The 16,975-nt window shown below is 41.2% G+C and overlaps 1 protein-coding gene across 3 annotated transcripts; it reads right to left on the reverse strand.

Annotated features, from left to right (window-relative positions):
• Nucleotides 1-1,211: 1,211 nt before the first annotated feature.
• LOC124670374 lies at nt 1,212-11,386 on the reverse strand. 3 transcript variants are annotated; one of them, XM_047206885.1, is made up of 8 exons: nt 11,140-11,386; nt 7,530-9,129; nt 7,165-7,373; nt 7,031-7,088; nt 6,733-6,881; nt 6,284-6,370; nt 2,700-2,828; nt 1,212-1,644 (listed from the first exon to the last, which is right to left on the reverse strand). In XM_047206885.1, exons 1-8 carry the CDS (start codon nt 11,206-11,208, stop codon nt 1,561-1,563), a joined length of 2,385 nt encoding a protein of 794 aa, XP_047062841.1. In that variant the 5' UTR covers nt 11,209-11,386; the 3' UTR covers nt 1,212-1,560. The 3 variants fall into 3 exon arrangements, with proteins under 3 accessions (XP_047062841.1, XP_047062840.1, XP_047062839.1); XM_047206884.1 differs by lacking the exon at nt 2,700-2,828 and having other exon boundaries at nt 11,140-11,311; XM_047206883.1 differs by lacking the exons at nt 1,212-1,644; nt 2,700-2,828 and adding an exon at nt 4,505-5,458 and having other exon boundaries at nt 11,140-11,311.
• Between the last annotated feature and the right edge of the window lie 5,589 nt (nt 11,387-16,975).

Raw genomic sequence — 16,975 nt, forward strand, 5'->3', positions numbered from 1 at the left:
GTCGGGGATACAGCGATGCTTACGGTCAAACAAAGATGGATGGTCCGACGTGTCTTTGCAGGCTCTACGTGGCCCCACTAGTCGGAAGATAACGGTCAACCGTCGGGCAACCGGCCGTTACATCACGTGTGATGGTTTCAGACAAACGCTTGGGTAAAACTGAGGAAAAACTAAGGAGCTGGGGAAAACTGAGCACAACTAAGGACCCGAGGGCACGAAAATAGAAATCCCTTGTTTTTTTGTTTTGCCGGGAACACTCAATGACATCAACGTGTTGTAAAGATCCCCTTTATTTGCGCAATTAGCAAATGGAGAAGCACCCACTTGCAACTACAAGGTCATGAACAATGAGTACACAATGGAATATTACCTAGCCGATGGCATCTATCCGGATTGGGCAACTTTTGTTAAGTATGTCAAGGATCCCCAAGATAGAATAGAAACTTAATTTGCCAGAAGCAGCTCGCAAGGACATTGAGAGAGCTTTCGGTGTTTTGCAGGCAAGGTTTGCCATTGTTCGGGCCCAGCCCGATTTTGGGACAAAAAAAAACCTTGTCAACATCATAACATGTTGTGTGATTCTTCATAATATGATCATCGGGGATGAAAGAGAGTTGAGCTTGCCCTGCTTCTATGACAACGGTGGCACCCGAGTGGATCCCCAACGCAATCCGGATCGCATTGAAGCTTTCCTTGAAACTCATCGGCATCGGCAGATTAAGAATGCCAGTACCCATGCCCAGCTCGTTTATGATCTGAAAATGCACCACTGGCAGCGACATGGCCGTCGCCTTTGATCCTACCATTCCATTCATTTATGTGTCACATGTATCATTGTTGAGACATTTGTTCATTTGTCCAATTTTCCGAGAATTGTTGTAATTTGGTTGAGACATTTTTCATTTGTTCAATTTTTCCAAAAGTGTTGTAATAATTTAGTTCAAACTATTGTTTATGTAACTATTGTTTATGTGTTATAATAATTTGGATGATTATTTGATTAATTATGATCAATTGTTGTATGTCTTGCATATGAATTCTATGAAAAATCCTGCCAATTTTCGTTTACGGGTTCTATTCCGCGTCAGCCATTTTTCGACCCATAAACACGAGTTCGGTGAACCGAGCTTCGGATTTTCAGTTCGTGTTTTTACTGACTCTGCTAGAGATGCTCTAATGGCGTTTCTGTGCCATGTCCTTCCATAAAAGAATACGGTTCAAACTTTTTTTTGGTATATTTTAATCTATAAGCATCAAATAACATTAAGGAATGGGCATACAGTACTCTTCCAGATAAAGAGTTCACTGAGAAGAGAAGTGCCTGTATATATACAGTATAGGAAACTGTGGTACTATACTGTACTCCACATCTGAAAAACGAGAGTTCATCCTATTATGTTAGAAGGGGCGAGGAATGTACATAAAATTACATGTCAAGGATGAAACCAAGTAAGATGACTATCTGGAAGGGTAGTACTCCGTATATATCAGTGATCGTCCTTCATAGATGAGCATGTTCATAACCTTAAAAGTCCTTTTAGTCACGGGTTTTGATCCCAATCAAACTCCGCTTCTCCTAGTGTGAATGATGTGTTGCCTGACAGCTTCTGGATTGACGTGAAAAATGAAATTCATGCCCCTTATCTGCAATAAAAGTAACAGTCGCTTGAATACTATGGAAATACTATACGAAGCTTGCTCAGTGAAATAGAATTGGAGAGAATAATCAATTCAAAGCAAACCATGTGAGACACTATAACTGGTGGCCATTATCCAGATCTGATACTGAAGGAAAGATATAGCAGAATTACATTATTTGGGATTTCTTCTGATTACTTTTCATTTCGGTTATGAGTCATAGACTATTCATCCAGCTAATCTGAATGCTTCAATTTTCCTGTACTCACTGGGAAAATTTGTAAACAGATCCGTATAGTAAAAGATGGTCAATAACTATGGCTTTTACAGACCGATAACATATGAAATAGTACATTAGAACATAAAAGGACGGGAATATTAAATACTTTTATTTGTCACGCTGAAGAGGGCCACAGCTGGTACTGCCGTACCAAACCATGCAGGGTAAGCATGTATCTCCTACCATAGGAAGTTATGATTTGGTTTAGGCTCTGTTCACGGTAGATGAACCTGTTGCACTGAACTAACTTTTCAGTTTGCTGTGGAAAAAGGCAAGGAAGTAGGCAAAAAATCGGCTAGCCAGACAGGCCAACAATTAGGCAAACAGTTTTGCTAATCCTAAGTCGTCAGAGATTTTCTTATGTCCAAGTTGCTTCAGTTTAGTGTTCCACTTTTCAGAAAAGGACAACTTGGTGAAAAGGTGCAACTTACACTTTAAGCTGAAGTTGCACTTTTCACAATCGACTTGCACATCAGAAAATTTCTGTCAACTTCAATGTACACGGCCCAGTAGCCCTTGATTCTCAAGTTAGTGTGTTCCAAATTGGTGTGTAAGCCGGCTGTATATATTCCTAGCCTTTTATCAGATTACACACACACACACACACACACACACACACACACACACACACACACACACACACACACACACACACACACACAATCCTATTGCTGATCGGTGTTTCAATGCTCATGACATATTTTTCAACAAATGATGAAGTCATATACAAGAAAAAAAAAATCTATCAGAAAAAGGTAATACAATATTAGAAAGTTCGTACCTCAAGTAATGCATCAGAAATTAAGTTAATACGTTTGTTACGTGGTACTTCTTTGCTGTTAACGAAGATTGGATATTTTCCAATATTTTTTATATGGAAGGATCCAACTTCGTCCATCTTGATAACTGCCTGTACATCAAAGTACAGAATAGATAATCAAATGGAAACTGACTAGCAGACAAATAACTTAAACTTATCTAACTTTTGGTAAATCGATTGTGTAAACAAGATAAAGTAACAAAGTAATGGAAGTTTATGCTTTCGACAACTAGGCAGGTAGGTTCAAAAAAATAAAATAGGTAGGTACTGAATGCTGTTACATTCATAGAACAAATTCTGGTCAACAAAAAACGTAAAATGTTTCCAACATTACTTTTGACCATGATTAAATACAGCCAGAATAGGCTGGTAGTGTGAACAACAAATCCAAATGAGGATCAGGGTACTACCAACCAGTCCAATATCTCTCAACTAAAATTCCGAATAAAAAATGCGGAACGGAAAACCTTGGCAGGAACATATCTGAACTTCATTTTGCACATCTAAATTTGCAACTTGGACCATCCTGGAGAAATAGGTCAACTAATGAGGTTTTATAAACTCCAAATTATGTAAAACCTGCTTATGACCATCCTGGTCAACTAAAATTCCAAATAAAAAATGTGGAACAGAAAACCTTGGCAGGAACATATCTGAAATTCATTTTGCACATCTAAATTTGCAACTCGGACCATCCTGGAGTATCTCGCTGGGAACCAGCTGGTTTTCAAAACAGCCAACTAATGAGGTTTCATAAACTTCAAATTATGTAAAACCTTCTTATGACCAGTTACTAAAATACACAACTCAAGCAAGCTTAGCCACCTCAAACTAAATCAAGGGAAACTGACATACAAAGTACCCTGCGAGAAATCAACTAATGACCCTGAAATGAGAATATGGAAATGATCAAGCCTCAACAGCAACCTTGTGACTGTCAATCCCACAAGGCTTTTTTTTTTTTTGACCGTGGAACCGTAGGGGAAGCCCCTACGGTGTAATTTTTATATTAATATAAGCCAAAAGGCTAACAAAAAAATTATATTAATCCCACAAGGCTAAGCCGGGTCAAGACCTCTACATCTAATTTTAATCCGCTTAGATTAAGATTTAAGTATTTAGGGTAGGGTAGCACGGATCGACGAGAAGCTAGTCCAACACCGACTAAGGCGGTTTGAGCATATCCTGCGGAGCCTCCAGAAGCACCAGTTAATAGTGGTATTCTAAAGAGTATGGAAAATACTAGGAGGAGCAGAGGGCGACTGAAGTTGACATTGGCAGAGGCAGTAAAAAGGGACTTGAGGGATTGGAGGTGCATTAAGAGATTTGACTCTTGATAGGACTTCATGGAAATCAGAAATCCATCTGCCAGAATCTTAGTTTACTCATTCCTAGGGTGAAGTTCTTCATTTGGCTGGCCTGCCTCGACAGCTGGACGTGTGAGAGACTGGCACGGCGCGGTCTACCGCACGCGCCTAGATGCCCGCTCTCTGACCAAGCTGTTGAGACCATGAGCCACCTGCTCACAGGATGCTCCTTCTCTAGGACGATTTGATTTGAGGTTCTGTCGTGGATCCGATCCACCTCAGGCCCTCCCATGGCTGAGGGTGACTTCGCGTAGTGGTGGTCGCTGGTGGTGCGGGCCGCCCCTCGCCAGCTGCGCAAGGGCACTTCGTCGGTTATCATGCTTACGGCATGGTGGATCTGGAAACACCGGAACGCGGCCTTCGGTGACATCCTTGTTCAACGACATCGTGGCCGAGCCGCGGCAATGGGCGGACGCGGGAGCCCGGGTGTGCGCCAGCTACTCCCCTAGTTTAGTTTTTCCTTTTCTTGGGTCGAGTTGTACGGCGTGTTGTGTCCGTCCTCGGACTTGTACATAAACTCTTCTTTATCTATCAATGCATCGAAACGCAAGGCTTTTGCGTTTTCGCGAAAAAAAGTTTACTCATTTCTTGTTTACTCCTTTTCTCTCTCCTTCTATTTTTGGTTTTCTTATGTTTCTGTTAGGTTTCATATGTAGCCTAGCTATCTATTTGGCTAATATACAAGATATACAAGGTTTTCCTAACGTAAACATAATAATATTAGATCAGGTCAAAGATCTTCTTACATTAAAATGCACCGGTCCCATAATTATCAATCACACTCTGGTAACCGGTATGCCAGTATGGCCAGACCATTCAGTTCCAATAAGTTTATGCATGTAATAGATTTACTTATATTTAGATTTCAAACCCTGGAGTGATATACCAGCATGCTTCATTCAAAAAAACAACCCAGAATAGTGACATGACTGGAATAGACAAGAAGCGTCATCCTGAAATGTGTTGCACAGAATGAACTGCACTTAGACATATAAAAGAAATGAGAAAATTGCATGCCATGTCCATATACTGGCAAGATGGGTGCATCCAAGTGCACATGTAAAAGAGATTTGTGAGTACAAACATGGTTTTCATCAGTTTGATGTCTTCCACACCCCATGGGAGATGTTGGCAGAGGGACCATTCAACATCTCTCTATTTCTCTTGGTTTCTCTGGACTTCCACTCATCTCTATTCATTCAACATGCTAGATCTGTTGCTAGCAGGTTCAGTGCATATCCGATCTCAGGTCGGTCCAAATGAGGAGACGTGCGAGTAGATCCGAATAAAAGACGAACCCATCACTTGAGTCGCCATCTTGTCGTTATCATACTTCGCACCATGACCACTTATCTGTATTAAAGTTAAGGGTTGTGTTGATGGTGTGTGTGTGGAAAGATTTGACATTCCTGTATCATAGTTTGGATAAGAGTGTACAAAGATAGAATCCTACTGGCTATAAATAGTTGACTGGCTGTTGTAAAAGCTGGGGGAGATATTCTCTTCCATTATCCAAAAAAATATATTCAGTCGATTCAGCAGACAACTGTGAGCACCGGTGTTTATCTGCAGTGCCGATATGGCGATATCAAATATGATTTCGTATTGCCTTCTTCCTAGGCTTGATCAGTGCTTCAAGTAATCCAAACAGGCGGTTAACCTCAAGTTGCATGTGCTGTGCCATCCTGAATGCCGTACTTCGTTTTGTTTGTCCATGGCTTGGACCATACAGCATGGTTGTATGCCTTTTCATAATTTCATAAGCACGTGCAATTTACTCAGAAAACAACACTGCTATATTTCGGTGCAAGTTTACATAGAATAGATTAGTTTTGACATGTTTCTACTTTCATAACAGTATACTTATGAAAAGTAATACATAAGAATCCCAAATTTAATAAATGTGAAGTCTTTCGGTCACCAGAGGAAAAGTTTTCCTATGCTCATTCAATACCAATGTAGGAAGAGCTATTATCAACTAATTCAAACCTCGTCAGTGGCATAACCAGGATTTGCACATAATGAGATAGCAGTAGTAGCCTAAGTTTGTTATACACAATTTTTGGTTATCCACAACAGCTGAAAAATGATAATGTCTATCCTAGAACCTACATATAGTTTACATAAATCTACATTATTTGGCATATTTTAACATAAAAATAGAAGGCAGAAAAATACCTGTCGACGAGATATTTTATTTGCATTCCCTTCTTTTGCCAGATCAATGTCAACATGTACCTCTTCCGTTTCTCTCCCAAGAGTTACCTTACATGTTAAGATTAGGTAGGATTTCAGAGATGGGCCCAACATATTACAAAATCCATGTTAGGAAATTGACTATAGATGGAAAATTTTATCGGATTGGCATTCTGTGTTGATATCTAAACATTGCACAACATATTTTAGCTGACAATAAAATAAGAAAAACATATAAGTGACTAATTTGGTTACATTTAAGGCATATTTTGTTTAATTTGAGGGGATTTAAGTGGTAAATTCAAAATCACCTTTTGATTGTCAATACATTCATTTAAAACTCAGATAATGAACATATCAAACAGGTTGTCATTAGTATTACATATACTGCTATGCAAATGATGATTTCTTACAATAATTCTTAAGCTTACCTCAGGATCCTTAATGTAGTACTTCAGATATCTGCCATAAATAATTGCAAAAGCACCCTGGGACATAATAGACCTGTTCATATACGAACGAGCACCTTGCTCTAGTCTTATCAAGTCCTTCCTGCTTTTAAGGTGCTGAAACCTTGAAACTGGTCATCCAAATAATACAGATGGAAAGTAATCGCTTTAGTATCCATTTAGCGCATTACAATGGCACCAATTAAGAGAATCTTCTACCAGAATAGATTTTTTTTTTGCGACAACCAAAATAGACAGCATATATCTGCATAAAGTTTACCTTCAGGTTGGATGAAATCAGATTCTTGATCCCATGGAATTAGATCTTGATTAAGGATCTGCAGTAAATGTTCGAAAAGTAAGTACCAAGTAAAAGAAAGCCTTGCAAACTCAAGTAAGAAAAGAAATATGTACCAAAGCTTCTATGTCAAAATAGTTTGGAACATAGTTCTCATTGTCAGATCCTCCTTCTGCTTGATCTGAACTGGACATGCTTGCAATGGGATTATGAAATTCCATATCTGGCAATCCATGTGATGACATACAGTTTCGAATAGCAGCCTCACAGCTTATGTTTGGCTTATCAGCAAGAAACTTGCAGTTTATTTCATCGGACACTTGATCTGCAATATTTAGAGTCAGATTCCAAAAATTACCAAAGCATTCATGTTGCATTAAACAACAGGTTTTTTCCTTAACAAATTTGGCAGAATGATAGAAAGTTGGTGTGCACATTGCATTGTTAGCACAAATGTCACCAAATATGACAGATGGCTTACTTCCTAAATTGCATGCTTCATTTAAAGCCATCCTATTTTCCCTTTCTACAAAGGTGGATGGTTTCATCTTCATTGCTGCCGACGAAGGTTGGACATCTTCAACCGAGTCGAAGTGATTAGAATCACCAGCATTTTCTGGAGGGCTAGGTTCCATGGAAACTAAACACGTAATGTGGTGAAGATTCTTGTCAGAAGTAGAGGTGCACTCTATAGGAGGCTGACCATGCATAAGGGCATCGTCGTTGCAAGGAATTTCAGAATCTTCTGTGTTCATCCTGCACTGAGTACTGCAACCAGAAAAAGGTACTTCTGACGATATAGCCACCATGTCGGTTCCATAAACATCTCTCGTATAATGATTCTTATGGATTGGGTATATGTGACTATCGCATGTGTTGCTTGAATGTGAATCCGAGAGGCCTAGCAGGTGCACTCTAGAGATGTCCTCCATAACAACTTTAGCACTAAAATCACTGAAATCATCCTGAGCTGTACCAAGGGCAGAACCTGAAATATTCTTGCCATTGAGGAGCTCAGAGTCTTTGCTCTGACTGCAATTCATTGAACAGGCATGCATGGATTCATTCTCTGATAATGATGCATTGTCTAAACCAGAATCAGATATGCCATTCACCAGAGATGCAAATGTGTCACTACTAAATGTTTCCATTTTCTTGTCACAAAAAAAGGTAATGTGTTCTTCATTTTTATGCATATCGACCAGCATGTCAGCCGACTTAACATCCTCAGACTTACTCCAGGCATTTATCATAGGTATCCCTGAACACAACTGCTGGCTACTCTCCGATAATTGATTCTGTTTCACTCCATTTCTATCAGCATCCAGAAGAATCTCCGATCCTGTCACTCCATTTCCATACTGAACACCAAGAAGTGGTTGCTGAGGGTTTACATAATCCTGTAGATCAGGGAGGTCTTTTAGAGGGGCAATATTCCTTTCACTTGACTGAGGATTCTTTTGTACATCGCCACATTTATACGGCTGACCTACATCAGAGCAGCCATGCAGGATATCATCATTGACTGTTCCATCTATTAATATGCTCCCAGCAGCATTAGCATGATTCGCATGGAATAAATAATTTTGATTATCTTTGTGGTGCACGTTTTGTCCTCCGCCATAGCTGTCATCAATGTGTCCATAATTATCTACCAACAATGCTGCAGGATCAAGGGTATGAGCCAAGTGATGGCCTTCCAAAGGTTTAAGTAAGCCACCACATACACAACCACTGCCATCAGGAGTACATGAACAGGGTGGAACATCATAACCAAAAGCTGTAGACAAACATGGTTCATGGCAAACTCTCTTTCTCCTTGAATAATACTGATACTTTACACTATCTATTTTTCGCTTCCGTCCTGAATAAACTTTTCCCTTTGAGTTGAAACGTTTAATTGTTTTGCCGGGACTGGAGGTTGAAAGCACAGTCTCAAACTCGACTATGCGAGCAGATGCTTGTGCTGAGGTCTCTGAATCATAGAGCAATGAGCACCAACGATCTTGCAATTCTTGTAGAGTGAATTTGCGGGAAAAGCATATAGCCCCTTTAGCCAAGGATTCCAACGACGCACCAGCCTACAAGAATAAGAAAGGTGGCATTACCAACATACATAAGGATAGTACTTACAAACTGGGGCATCCATAATAAAAAAAATTGTTATCACATTGCAAGACATGAGAATGCCATGTAGCTTTAGCTGACATAATCATGGGTCATGAGACCACCGAATGTGTGGCCGTATGAAGGCGCTAGGGTTTCACAACCAATTCTGCTATATGTGGCATTCAATCTCTATCTCTACACCCAACCAAGAATCGATTGAATAAATGGTTCCAAATTAATTCCTGAATTACCAAATTACATCTTTAGCACCCGTAACCAATAAAGCCATTATGTGTGGAGTTCAATATTGCCATGCCCACAACCTACAAATATTGCAATAGTTGCATCACCAACAATATGGGAAGGGGTAGGTGGTATTATGCGCAGTGAATCTAGAAGTAGCCAATTAGCTGTGACGTCTGAAATCACTATGCTATATTAAGAGTTAAGTTCACTATTTAAGGGGGTGTTGCCAGAACTAACTTACAGAACATTTTTCTGATGCCATATTTAAGCATAAATTGCACACATAGCATATGGCACACATGAATGGAAGTAAGGGTAATCATTGTCTTCTTAAACACGGTAAACTTAATATCAGAGAACAGTTTTGACTAGTGGATTCAACAATGTACGTATCATTTGAGTTACTACAGAAATATGTAAGATACGCTGCCCAATACACCAATTTTTTTTTTTTTGAACAAGTCAAGTCAAGACAGGATCCATGCTTATAAGATCTGATCAATAAATGAATTAAACCAAACCAACACCCAAAGTATCATGACATTTACTACCAAACAGAAGAACCCTTAGCGCTGAACTTCTTAGACTTTGGGGAATTTAGGTAACGTGACATGTAACTTGGAAAGAACAAATTTAACCTATAAACTAAGCAGTCCCAAGAAAATGCTATGATTTACAACAATGGTAGCCTCAAAATAACCAAACAGTCATGTAATATTGTAAAAGTTGAGCTTCCAGCCAATAGGACAGTTTATACTATGACCTAATTCTTCAATAGATCCTGCAACAAAATGCTTCTGTGTCGCTATAGTAAAATTATCCAAATTCACACCCTCAAGAATCTAGAACTGGGTTTGCAACAACTGAATCCAACCATTATACAGATGGACCCACCCACAAAGCACCACCAGATAATTAAAAAATCAGAATATCACTAGCATCTCGCACAGACCAGCTCAGTGACACCAAAAAAACCAGGACAAACATAACACTAAATTAGAGAAGGCTATTCTAAAGAGTATAAATAAATGCCTCAGCAAGCTGATGATACCATAGCTAGCTCTTTATCATGCATTATTTATTTAGTGCTGTCTAATTAGCCGATCACTATCTGGTTCATTTCATGCATACTACAAGCTCAGATACAAATATGCATAAACATTGCAACAGCAAGCATGTGAACAGCCCATAGCTGATGGATCACTCACTAGCCAGCGTTGAACCGTGAACCAACCATCATAGCGATCAACAGAGCAGGCCGGTCCACCCAGATTCCTAGACAAAGTTGCCCTTGTATTGCAATTCTAGCTAATGATAGTAATCTTAGCATATCTGGCTCATCGGATGAAGTAAGCGCCTCAATTCGCACACGATTTCCGTGAAATCGGCTTAGCAAACTGCAGCCCGCACACACACACACACCCCATTCATGTGTAGCGCGACACGAGCAAAACTGAATTCGAGTAAATTATAAACCGGACACCTAAAACATTTAGAATTCCAATTACATAAGACCATTAAAATCAACAGAAATCGCTCAACCGGCTGGAGAATCTGAGCCTCCAAATTATACAGCCAGACGCGCGACCGACCAGCGTACGGGAACCACGCCGCAATCAACCCGGCACGAGAAACAGCGAAATCTGGGCAACGGCGAGCGAGGGGAAACTCGAGAAGAGCGTCAGGTAGGGTCCGATCGAGGTCCGGGAGGTTGAGCTGGGTTCAATTGCGGTTACCTCGACGGCGTTCTTGAGAAGGAAGTCGTCCTCGGCGTCCCAGCTCCCCGCGGCCGAGGGGACGCCCATAGAGCCTAGCCCGCCGCCGACTCCGGGGGCTTCAGAGGAGGTGTTCCGGCCGTGTGTGTGGGAGAGGGAGGAGGGAGTTGGGGAGTGGAAGAGGCGAAGAGCCGACGAGGTACCAAACTTCCAATGGCGATTTGGGAGGAGATGAGCTAATATTTGTTTTTTCCTTTTCCTTTTTCTTTTCTTCTGGACAGAGACTGGGGAATGTTTGCAAGCCAAGCCAGATGAGCTGTGTGTTTTCTGAGTTTTTATTTTGCAACTAGAGAGGGAAAAGGGGGAGTGTTTTTGAGACAAGCCAAAGCGTTTGAGCACAATTCCAGCCTCTCACGTGCCTCAATAATCCGGCGTTAAAAAATGTTTTTAGACGTCTATTTTGCTGTTTTTAGACGCGGTCTCAGATGCCCAAAAAAAAAATAGCCGACGGTCCGAGATTTTTTTAGATGCCCAAAAATATAGCGCCACAAACCCGATTCAGTGAAAATTTTGATAAACTATAGATCAAATGGAGCAACTAAAATAGATTAAAAACAGATATATAGTAGACACGATAGACCTTCAGGTTTATACACTTCTTCCACTCACTTGCTTTTTGGAGCTTCTTTTAAAGACCTATTTCAAATGAGGATTCATAATGTTTGCAATCATCGAAGAGCTGTAAATATTTAGCATAATCCTTAGTAATATGAATGATATCTTTAGGCTAAAACTTGTCGTTACCGAGCAATTCGACAACCTTACCAGATTGCATAAACTTATTAATGGATTCTAGCTCTATTAGAGATTTTTCATCGGATTCTATTAGAGTATCATTTGGGAGCCCGTCCTTATGTATGGTTTCTAATAAGTTCAAGCCCTATCACTCCATACTCAGTAAAAGACCCATCAGGAAGTAAATATAGCACATCTATATTTTCACATTAACTCCTTCATAGAGAGTATGTATAATTAACCAAGGTAGGAAATCATGGCGAGGACAATTATTAAGAATCTCCCTAAATCTTGAGTAACTTTCATACAAGCTCTCATGTGATTTACTTTGAAAGTTTGTGATCATCCACCTTGAAAGGATCATATGCCGCACCTAGAGGGGGGTGAATAGGTGCTAACCAATTTTTAGTTCTTTTTCAATTTAGGCTTGACACAAAGGTAAATTCTCTAGATATGCAACTAAGTGAATTTGTCTATATGACAAGGTTAACAACTAAGTAAGATATAGCTACGCAATATATATGAGATAGAATAAGATAGAGGTAACCGAGAGTGGAGCACGCGGAGACACAGAGATGATTCCCGTAGTTCCCTTCCTTTGCAAGAAGGTACGTCTACGTTTGGAGGAGTGTGGTTGCTACGAAAGCCAAACCAACAGCCACGAAGGCTTCACTCAGATCTCCTGTGAGCAACGCCACGAAGTCCTAGCCCACTTCCACTAAGGGATTTCCTCGAGGCGGAAACCGGGCCTTTACAAGGTTCTTGGGGCACACATCCACAACCAAATTGGAGGCTCCCAAATTTGTAACAACACAACAATCAACAACAATACATCAACAACAAACAACAAGAGATTCCACATAGAAACACTAGCAAAAGGACCCACAAGCATATGAGGGGGAAATGAGAATCGCTTCGGTGAGGATGTAGATCGGGGTCTTCTCCTTCGAATCTCCAAAGATCACGAGCTTTGGTTGGGTGGAGGAGGAGATCTTGCAAATCTTGTGTTCTTGAGGTGGCTCTAACGGAGGTGAGGCTTGGCAGAATTTTGTGCAATGATTGAGCAAGTTGGGAGGAAGAAGAAGGGGGTATAAATACCCCCTCTCTAAATCCAACCGTTGGGAACTTCCGAGTGCCGGATAATCCGGCCTAAGTTAGGGCCGGATAATCCGCCCCCCCCAAAAAGTCCAGCCCTGGAAAAAATCCGGCCAAAAGTCCGGCCAAAAAACCGGCCCCATGCCAGGGGAGTACTGAGCCGCATCGCCTCGAGTCCTTAGCCGATTTTGGGGGGGCGGATATTTTGCAAATATCCAGCCCGGATTATCCGGCCTGGTGAATCTTTTACTGCTTCATTTTGTCTTGTTTTTCCACACAAGGCACTCATATACATGTATCTATATAATCTCTGCACCACTTCATCAAACATTAGTGTATCACATACATTGACATCAAACACACAAAACATAATGTGAGAGATGTTCTTTCAATCTCCCCCTTTTTGGTGTTTGATGATAATATACGGATTTGCAAGAAAAACATTATAGAGATCAAAACATGTTGGCAAAATATAGAGGCACTCCCCCTACGTGTGTGCATACAAGTAATTTGCATTTGAACACAAATGCACAACATATAGGTGCGAGGTGCCTCAACACAAGAGATATCCAACATGAGCTCAAATAAGAGACAAAGGTATCTATATATATATTAGACAAGGTGATAGAGATCATACCCATATGGAGATATCAACATATAGAATTCCGAAGACCTTAACATAAAGTCTCACATCCACACATAACACATAGTTTTAAACGAAACAAACCAAGACAAATAGTTCAAATAAACGACATAAAGAGGACACAAGCTATAAAAGAATGGTAAACGCATGTGCTTGTGCCCTACCCTAGCAAATCCCGTAGAGACCTAATAGAACACTTCTCCCCCTTTGGCATTGATGTCTACGCATGCTTCTATTTCTGTAGACAGTGTTGGGCCTCCAAGAGCAGAGGTTTGTAGAACAGCAGCAAGTTTCCCTTAAGTGAATCACCCAAGGTTTATCGAACTCAGGGAGGTAGAGGTCAAAGATATCCCTCTCAAGCAACCCTTCAATTAAGATACAAGAAGTCTCTTGTGTCCCCAACACACCTAATACACTTGTCGGATGTATAGGTGCACTAGTTCGGCGAAGAGATAGTGAAATACAAGTAATATGGATGATTGTAAGTAGTAATTGCAATCTGAAATAAATATGGCAGCAAGCAAACATGTAACAAAACTTGTTGGAAACGGTGTTTCAATGCTTAGAAACAAGGCCTAGGGATCATACTTTCACTAGTGGACACTCTCAACAATGATCACATAACTGAATAAATAAATGCTACTCTTAAACACTCTCTTGTTGGATAACAAACACCATTCATTGTGTAGGGTTATAAAAGCACACCTCAAGCCGGAGTAAACAAGCTCCACAACTTCATAAAGGAACCATACACGATGTGCACACTGTCACCGTCACACCGTGAAGAGTGAATCCGGAGTTCATATTAAAGTAACATCTAGAGTGCATAATAGACCGTTGCAATTTAAACCGAGTACTAACATAGCATACACACTGTCACCAATAGCTATGAAAGGGGGAATAGATCACATCAATACTATCATAGTAATAGTCAACTTCATAATCTACAAGAGATTACAATCATAACCTACGCCAAGTACTTCATGATGCACACACTGTCAACATTACATCATGGAGGAGGAATAGACTACTTTAATAACATCACTAGAGTAGCACATAGATTAATAGTGATACAAAGCTCATGATCACATAAAGATCACAACATGGGAGAGAGAGATGAACCACATAGCTACCGGTAGAGCCCTCAGCCTCGGGGGAGAACTACTCCCTCCTCATCATGGGAGACAGCAACGGCGATGAAGATGGCGGTGGTGTCGATGGAGATGACTTCTGGGGGCAATTCCCCGTCCCGGCGGTGTGCCGGAACAGAGACTTCTGTCCCCGAAACTTGTCTTCGCGATGGCGGCGGCTACGGAACTCTTCGTGGAATATCATCGGGTGTTTTAGGGTTTTCGCGTCTGGGAGCATATATAGGCGAAGGGGTGATGTCGGTGGAGTCCCGAGGTGGGGTCCCCACCTGGTGGCGCGGCCAAGGGGTGGCCCGCGCCCCCCTATGGTGTGGGCTCCTCGTGGCCCCTCTCCGTCTCTCCTTCGGTGTTCTGGGTCCGTCTCGGTAAAATAGGAGGTTTGGCTTTTGTTTCGTCCAATTCCGAGAATATTTCCTGTGTAGGATTTCTGAAACCAAAAACAGCAGAAAACAGGAACTGGCTCCTCGGCATCTTGTTAATAGGTTAGTCCCGGAAAATGCATAAAAACGTTATAAAGTGTATATAAAACATGTGAGTATTGTCATAAAACTAGCATGGAACATAAGAAATTATAGATACGTTTCGGGAACGTATCGACACACTGTCACCTTTACACACGTGGGACAAGGAGTCTCCAGGAATCACATAAGTAAAATTCACTTGACTAGCATAACGACGTCTAGATTACAAGCATCATCATATGAATCTCAATCATGTAAGGCAGCTCATGAGATTATTGTATTGAAGCACATAGGAGAGAGATGAACCACATAGCTCACAGGTACAGCCCCGAGCCTCGATGGAGAACTACTCCCTCCTCATGGGAGACAGCAGCGTTGATGAAGATGGCGGTGGTGTCGATGGAGAAGCCTTCCGGGGGCACTTCCCCGCCCCGGCGGAGTGCCGGAACAGAGACTCCTGTCCCCCAGATCTTGGCTTCGCGATGGCGGCGGCTCTGGAAGGTTTCTCGTACCGTGGCTTTTTTCGTATCGAGGTTTTAGGTCCGGGACCTTTAAATAGGCGAAGAGGCGGAGTCGGAGGGGGCGACGAGGCGGCGACACCATAGGGGCGCGGCCGGGGCCCTGGCCGCGCCACCTGTCGTCCGGGGCCCACGGGGCCCTCTCCAGCGGCTCTCGGGTGTTCTGGATGCTTCGGGGCAAAATAGGATCTTCGGGTCTTGATTTCGTCCAGATTCAGAGAATATTTCGTTACTAGGATTTACGAAACCAAAAACAGCGAAAACGAGAGCCGGCACTTCGGCATCTTGTTAATAGGTTAGTTCCGGAAAATGCATAAATATGACATAAAGTGTGCATAAAACATGTAGATATCATCAATAATGTGGCATGGAACACAAGAAATTATCGATACGTCGGAGACGTATCGGCATCCCCAAGCTTAGTTTCTGCTCGTCCGGCAGGTAAACGATAAACAAAGATAATTTCTGGAGTGACATGCCATCATAAACTTGATCATCATTGTAAACATATGTAATGAATGCAGCGATCAAAACAATGGTAATGACATGAGTAAACAAGTGAATCATAAAGCAATGACTTTTCATGAATAGCACTTTCAAGACAGGCATCAATAAGTCTTGCATAAGAGTTAACTCATAAAGCAATAATTTAAAGTAAAGACATTGAAGCAACACAATGGAAGATTAAGTTTCAGCGGTTGCTTTCAACTTGTAACATGTATATCTCATGGATAATTGTCAATGCAAAGCAATATAACAAGTGCAATAAGCAAGTATGTAGGAATCAATGCACAGTTCACACAAGTGTTTGCTTCTTGGGATGGAGAGAAATAGGTGAGCTGACTCAACATAAAAGTAAAAGAATGGTCCTTCAAAGAGGAAAGCATCGATTGCTATATTTGTGCTAGAGCTTTTATTTTGAAAACATGAAACAATTTTGTCAACGGTAGTAATAAAGCATATGAGTTATGTAAATTATATCTTACAAGTTGCAAGCCTCATGCATAGTATACTAATAGTGCCCGCACCTTGTCCTAATTAGCTTGGACTACTGGATCATCGCAATGCACATGTTTTAACCAAGTGTCACAATGGGGTACCTCCATGCCGCCTGTACAAAGGTCTAAGGAGAAAGCTCGCATTTTGGATTTCTCGCTTTTGATTATTCTCAACTTAGACATCCATACCGGGACAACA

The sequence above is a fragment of the Lolium rigidum genome, chromosome 7 (assembly GCF_022539505.1).
Source record: "Lolium rigidum isolate FL_2022 chromosome 7, APGP_CSIRO_Lrig_0.1, whole genome shotgun sequence".
Classification (NCBI taxonomy): Eukaryota; Viridiplantae; Streptophyta; class Magnoliopsida; order Poales; family Poaceae; genus Lolium; species Lolium rigidum.